Source organism: Oncorhynchus mykiss, chromosome 31 (assembly GCF_013265735.2).
Source record: "Oncorhynchus mykiss isolate Arlee chromosome 31, USDA_OmykA_1.1, whole genome shotgun sequence".
NCBI lineage: Eukaryota > Metazoa > Chordata > Actinopteri > Salmoniformes > Salmonidae > Oncorhynchus > Oncorhynchus mykiss.
This window is the reverse complement of record NC_050571.1, coordinates 24,295,520-24,303,242: the sequence shown is the minus strand read 5'-3', so window position 1 is coordinate 24,303,242 and position 7,723 is coordinate 24,295,520. Positions and strand designations below refer to the sequence as shown.

Sequence of the window (7,723 nt, the reverse complement as noted above, 5' to 3'; positions counted from 1 at the left end):
ACAGGGATTGGGACGATATCACTGCCCCACTCACAGTAATAGTTTGATAAAGACTGGACTGAACTATAGACTCCATTGGCAGGAAAGATTGAACATGCTTGACCTAGTTGCTCTTACTATCTGTAGCTCTGCGTGCAAGTGGAGCGGAAGTGGTTCAGTGAACTATGCTCGCATGATGAGGGATCTTGTGTGAGACCTGAAGACCCGAGCCCAAGCTTCATCTCTGTGGAATAGCATGGTCTTAAGGTGTACAACCCAGGTTTGACTGCCAGGTGGTAAGCCCAGACTGCTAGAGTCGCCAAACAAAGTGACCACAACAACTAGACCAGCCTATATGCAAGAACATCTAATAATATTGATGATGATGATGAGGGGGAAGAGGAAGATAATGAGGATGAGGAGGAGGATGATGATGATGAGGATGTTAACAGACTTTCCATATAACATTCCTTTCATAACTCATCACAAGTTACATTCCCGGGTTCTTCATAACCATAACTGATGATAGAAAATAGAAAAGGAAGCTTTACCTCCATGGAAGTTTAAGAATGCCTTGGGTTCTTTTTGATGATGCAAAGTGTCAGGTATTAGTTCAGTTCCTTGCACATGATGTCTCAATTATAGTATGATGGGAAGTCTCTGGAATATGTAAGGACTGGATTACAGTAAAACTTGAGTTCTAGGAAGTAGTCCACATTGCAGTATAAAGTTGGTTGTATGTTACAGTGAAAGGGTGGTTACCCTAGTTGCCTTGGAGACGAGGCCGGGGGTGGAGCCCGCGCTCGCGGAAACTGGCTTTAAATAAGTGCTGGGAGTGAGAAGTTTTACACAGTTTCATTTGGATTCTACTCAGGAACTACTGACGGTAGTAACGGCGTAAACTACCACGATCCGGCCATCGCCTTGAACAGTATCGATTTGGACAAGACAATCAGAACCATGTGTGGTAAGGTCAAATAGAGCTACATCTTTTACTGTGCATCATGGAACTGGCAATCTGGAGTGCCTAATCAGGAGACAGTTTACGCATTATGCAAAAACATGACGGTAGGTTAGTTTAGTTTAGGCTATTACTATTATTGGAATCTGACAATTATTATGTATGTTGTTATTGTAGGCTATTTTAAACCAGTCCGTTCAGACAGTTTGTGTATGTGCGTCACTGAATGCTGAATGAAGTGCCATCCTTGTAGGCAATTTACATGTCAGTGCAGGCACTTTTTATATCTAAATATAAACCTCGATTAAATGTAGAGTTCAGCTGCGGTCCTCAGTACAATATATTGGTGGGACACTGATCCTCCCGCCGTAGATAACATCCCTCTTCCATGCATCCTGAATAGGACGTTGAGTTGCTACGTGTCAATTTACCTCCTCGGGGTAGGCCTGTCAATGACAGCTCAGCATTGTATTGTGAGCAGGTTCTGATGATACACATCAATGTGATATTATCGCCCCATGGAGCTTCATTTTCAAATGTCCAACATTTGGTAAAACGAAACGTAGCCTATGCTTAAAGATGTAGGTGTCACCAGAGTCGTTGGATTCTAGGCCTACGCACATTTATGTTGCTGAAATATGATTATGCATTATCATGAACATGTAGGATTGTTTAAGCAATAAGGAATGTTGTATATGACCAATATACCACGGCTGAGGGCTGTTCTTATGTATGACGCATCTCGGAGTACCTGGGTACAGCCCTTAGCGGTGGTATATTGGCCATATATAACAAACAAACCCCGAGGTGCCTTATTGCTATTATAAACTGGTTACCAACGTAATTAGAGCAGTAAAAATGCATGTTTTGTCATACACGTGATATATGATCTGATATACCACGGCTGTCAGCCAATCACCATTCAGGGCTTGAATGAACAAGTTTATAAATACTATTAAATACTTTTAGTTTAATAGTAACTATTTTGCCCCTAGGTGAGAAATCTAAGCAATGCGTTACAACAGACACTATATCTATGTCGGCCAGTTTGCTTTTCTCAGCCACTCAAAAAAATGCTATCTAGAACCTAAAAGGTTTCATCGGCTGTCCCCATAGGAGAACCCTTTGAATAATTATCCCTGTTTTGTTCCAGGTAGAACTATTTTGGGTTACATGGAGAACCCTTTCCACAGAAAGGTTCTACGTTCCACCTGAAACCAAAAATGGTTCTACCTGGAACCAGAAAGGCTTCTCCTATGTGGACAGCAGAAGAACCCTTTTGGAACCCTTTTTTCTAAGGTGTACTTGGTTGAGGCGAACATTGCGCTCCGCTCAATGGCCACCTTAAACCAACCTCCCTCCATTGCACAGCGCGCAGACTGGGAAGTTTAATTTCGCACATCACGGATCCCCTTTGAGGTGCTCCGGATACAGTGAAATGCTTACTTACAAGCCCTTAATCAACATTGCAGTTTAATTAAAAAATATATATAAATATAACAAATAATTAAGGAACCACAATAAAATATTCAGACAGCAGCAACTATTCTGTAAATGCTACCATTATATCCCCAGTTGGATAGAGACTAATTCATTGATATACACTTTTAAAAAAAATGTATATATATAAATATTATGATTCAATTTCACTTATTTGTCCCAGTTGGCCATGTCAGTAACCCATCTGCATAGGCCACTGCTTCCATGTTTACAGTATATTATAGAGGAGGATTTTTCCAAACACAGGAAGAGAGGATTGTGAAATACATCAAACAACTGTTGGGTTACTGAGTGACACTTTATCCGTCTCTGCTCTCAAATTCTTACACTACTTTGCTGAGAGTTTTATTCTATATTTGAATGAATACACTGTAAAATATGTATAGTACAGGACTCATCTCATCAACTGATTTGATTTGATTTGAACTGTTTGCTGCACCATAGCAACAGAATAGGTTTTACCCCCTGTGCTAACACGACTATGGGAAATGGCAGCCCCTATCCCTAACTCAACAACCCAGTATTGAATGTACAATCTACATTATAACTACACACTGTTGAATATGAAGATTGAAGAAGGAAAGGGAGGGTCAAAAAAGCAGTGAAAAGACCACAGAGCTGATCTATGTCTCTATGCCTCTATCTCGCTGTCTCTGTCTCTATCTTTATGTCTCTATGTTTCTATCTCTGTCTCTATCTTTATGTGTCTATGTTTCTATCTCTGTCTCTATCTCTATGTCTCTATCTTTACGTCTCTATGTCTCTGTCTCTATGTCTCTATCTTTGTGTCTATGTCTCTGTCTCTATCTCCATGTCTCTATCTTTATGTGTCTATGTCTCTATGTCTCTGTCTCTATGTCTATATTTTTGTCTCTGTCTCTATCTTTATGTCTTTGTCTATATGTCTCTGTCTCTATGTCTCTATCTTTATCTGGCTTTATATCTCTGTCTCTATTTCTCTATCTCTATATCTCTATGTCTCTGTCTCTATCTTTATGTCTCTATCGCTATATCTATGTCTGTATGTCTCTATCTCCATGTCTCTATGTCTCTGTCTCTATGTCTCTGTCTCTATGTCTTTGTCTCTATCTTTATGTCTCTATTTCTCTATCTTTATGTCTCTATTTCTCTATCTTTATGTCTCTGTCTCTGTCCTGTCTCTATGTCTCTGTCTCTATATCTCTGTCTCTATGTCTCTATCTTTATGTCTCTATTTTTATGTCTATGTCACTATGTTTCTGTCTCTGTCTCTTTATTTATGTCTCTGTCTCTATGTCTCTATCTCTATGCCTCTATCTTTATGTCTCTATCTCTATATCTATGTCTGTATGTCTCTATCTCCATGTCTCTGTCTCTGTCTCTATGTCTCTGTCTCGATGTCTCTATGTCTCTGTCTCTATGTCTATGTCTATGTCTCTATCTTTGTCTCTATTTTTATGTTTCTGTCTCTATGTCTCTGTATTTGTCTCTGTCTCTGTCTCTATCTCTATATCTCTCTCTCTGTCTCTATCTTTATGTCTCTATATATATGACTGTATCTCCATCTCCATGTCTCTTCTCCATGTCTCTATCTCTATGTCTCTATCTCTATGTCTCTATGTCTCTGTCTCGATGTCAATATGTCTCTGTCTCGATGTCTATATGTCTCTGTCTCGATGTCTAAATGTCTCTGTCTCGATGTCTATACGTCTCTATCTCCATGTCTCTATGTCTCTATCTCTATGTCTCTATCTCTATCTCCATGTCTCTATCTCTATGTCTCTATCTCTATGTCTCTGTCTCTATGTCTCTGTCTCGATGTCTATACGTCTCTATCTCCATGTCTCTATCTCCATGTCTCTATCTCTATGTCTCTATCTCTATGTCTCTGTCTCTATGTCTCTGTCTCGATGGCTCTATGTCTCTGTCTCGATGTCTATATGTCTCTATGTCTCTATGCCTCTGCCTCTGTCTCTGTATCTCTTGCTATCTTTTTCTCTCTCTCTCTCTCTCTCTCTCTCACTGTAGGGATCTTTGCCTACCTGAATTACTGTGTGCCTCGCACCAGAAAGGAGATATTTGAGACGCTGGTGAAGGGACTGCGAAGGCTGGAGTACAGAGGCTATGATTCAGCAGGTAAATAAATGAATATGTTTTATTTTCGCAGTTACATTTTTGCAGTGAAATGTGTTGTTTTACAGGCTCAGCCATAGTAGTACAGCACCCCTAAATCTTTCACCTTGTCGGCTTGGGTATCACCCTGAACACACACACACACACACACACACACACACACACACACACACACACACACACACACACACACACACACACACACACACACACACACACACACTATTAATGTATCCAGACTTACTGTGTAACTGTACAGACAGTTTAAGGCTTATAGCACAACTCAACTCATAGTAAAGCACTATTACATCATAAAACCCTAAGGACTACTGATTTCTGCCCTGTGTGATTCAGGCCGGTTAGACAGTATTTGTACATGCTCTGTGTGGTCATACTGAAGGTATGGTATCTAATCACTTACAAGGCAGCTGAAAGCTCCCAGTTCCTGTCAGTTATAGATCATCCTGCTGAGTGCATTGTAGATCTAGGTCCAGGAAGCAGGGCTATGTTGACACACAGGTAGGACAGGTAAAATGAGGTGGGGTGTGGACATCTGATTACATGCTCCATCTGAAACTGGTGTGGGCACTCCATCTAGCTTTAATACCTTATTACTTCCACTATCTGTTCATAGCTACAGCTAGGGGTTGATTTGGGACAGGGAATAGGTCAGCAACGCTCAGATAAGTCTGATGAGTTGAACTTATAACAGAGAAGGTAGTAGTAGAGAGCCCTCGTGAGGAGAGAATCTGTAGCCTTTAGTTCTGTTCTGAGCCTCACCGTGCACCAATGATATCTGCCTCACTGGTATTTACTATTGCTTTGGCATTCCTCCAATGGCATATTCCAGAGTACACAGACACGCATGAACCCCCCCCCCCCATGTTTGTTTATCCTGGAACACAGCCCCTTTCATGGCCGGTAAAACCCATATGCGACACACACACACAGTCATTACCTGTCATTCTATGTGAGCTGGTTAATATCCACAGGGGTTCCACAGTAATCAGCTCTTTGCTCTAAATTAACAACTGGATTAGGATTTGAAGTCTTTCAAACAAGCTTTCACATTGTCATGACTATTGTCTCAGTTAAAGTTGACCTGATTCATTGACTGGCCCTGCAGCCTACTAGCCAGTTAATATAGCCTGCATTGATGATGATTGGCTTAAGGTTGGTATTGGTATAAGTTTGCCTTGTCTCTCTGGTTTCAGGCATCGCTGTGGACAGTGACAAGAAGACAACGACAGAAGACAACAGCAAAATTGTTCTCATCAAGAAGAAAGGCAAAGTGAAGGCCCTGGATGAAGAGCTCTACAGTAGGTCTCACGACTACCTGCATCCATCACATTCCTGTTGTCCAGCGTCAGTATTATGTGTTGTTGAAGTATTCTATAGTCTGTAGCTCTCTCTCTTCTTGGTAACTCCTCTGTCCTTCTGCCGCAGAACCCTTCCAGTTTACTTCCCTCCTTCTTTGCCATAACTAATACCTGTCTAATGAAAGAGGCGACAGTGTAGGGTTACTGTAAGGGTAGCCTCTGCTGAGACCCCAACAACCGGATGTTCCGGTTTTCAGGGGAAATGAAAAGAGGGCGTGTGACGCGACCTCCGTTTTTCGACGTTGACAAGACGACACAACAGAGTTTCTAAACCTACGTACATACGTAACTGTCTCTGGCGACACTCCATCTTAACTCCTCCTCCACATTTACTGGATTGGTTGAACAGTGCAGAAGAGAACCTCCCCCGACAGTTTTTTTCCCTTCTCGTCAAGACCAGTATATAAGGGGTTCTAGTCTCAGAGGCCTTTCTTTTACACCTGCTACGTTAGGTAATGATAAAAGGTTGAATTACACTTCCGTAGTCCTCTGTCAGCTTCACCCTTTATCACAGTGCTTTATAATGCACCTTTATGGACCGATGTAATGATTCTCCCTTTCATGTTACTGTGCAGACATTGCCATACATGTAAAATGACATGCTCATGGCATTGATCTTGATGTGTCTTGTGAGCAGAGAAAGACTGCATGGATCTGGAGGTGGAGTTGGACACACACTTTGGCATTGCTCACACACGCTGGGCCACACACGGTGAACCCAGTGCCCTCAACAGCCATCCCCAGCGCTCCGACAAGAACAACGGTAACACACACTACACACACATACGCACACATGCCATACATACAGCTGCAAGAATACGTTTGTGAACCCTTTGGAATTACCTGGATTTCTGCATTGATTACTCATAAAATGTGTCACAATAATAGACAAATACAATCTGACTAAACTAATAACACACAAACAGATGTACTTTTCACATTTTCATTGAAGACATTGAGTAATCATTCATAGTGCAGCCTGGAAAAAGTAAGTGAACCCTTGAATTTAGTAACTTGTAGATCCTACTTTAGCAGAAACAACCTCCACCAAACATTTCCTGTAGCTGCTTATAAGACTTGCACAACATTGAGGAGGAAGATTTTTGAAATATTCCTCCCTACAAATCTGTTTCAGTTCATCAATATTTCTGGGTTGTCTTGATTCAGGTCAAGCCACAGCATGGTTAAGGTCAGGACTCTGACTTGGCCATTCCAAAACACAAATGTTCTTCCTTTCAGTCATTCTTTAGTTGATTTACTTGTGTGCTTTGGGTCATTGTCTTGTTGCATCACCCAACCTCTCTTAAGCCTGAGGTCATCTGCCCTGACATTCTCCTGTAAAATGTCTTGATACACTTTTGAATTAATTGTTCTCTCAATGATTGCAAGGCGTCCAGGCCCTGAGGCAGCAAAGCAGCCGCAAACCATGATGCTCTCTCCACCACGCTTCACACTTGGGATGAGTTTTTAGTGTTGGTGTGCAGTGCCCTTTTTCCTCCACACACATCGTTGTGCATTTTTCCCAAAAAGTTCAACTTTTGTCTCATCTGTCCACAGCACATTTTCCCAGAAGCATTATGGAACGTCCAGGTGGTCTTGGGCAAACTTGAGACGTGCCGCAATGTTTTTTTTTAGATAGCAGTGGTTTCCTTGGTGGTGTCCATCCATGAACACCATTGTTGTTCAGTGTTTTTCTGATAGTGGACACATGAACACAGACTATTGTTGTTTGTAGAGTTTTCTGGAGGTTTTTTGCTGTTACCCTTGGGTTCTTTCTCACCTCTTTCAGGAT

General features: G+C 41.5%; 1 protein-coding gene across 2 annotated transcripts in view; it reads left to right on the top strand.

Moving 5' to 3' along the window:
* The first annotated feature begins 789 nt into the window (after positions 1 to 789).
* The window catches only part of LOC110504813 (glutamine--fructose-6-phosphate aminotransferase [isomerizing] 2), a 38,318-nt gene continuing 31,384 nt past the window's right edge, over positions 790 to 7,723 (top strand). For both annotated transcript variants that reach the window (XM_036969994.1, XM_036969993.1), the window contains exons 1-4: positions 790 to 946; positions 4,448 to 4,555; positions 5,767 to 5,871; positions 6,569 to 6,694. In XM_036969994.1, the coding sequence (XP_036825889.1) occupies positions 940 to 946; positions 4,448 to 4,555; positions 5,767 to 5,871; positions 6,569 to 6,694 (346 nt within the window). In that variant the 5' untranslated portion in view covers positions 790 to 939. The remainder of the gene's footprint in view (positions 947 to 4,447; positions 4,556 to 5,766; positions 5,872 to 6,568; positions 6,695 to 7,723) is intronic.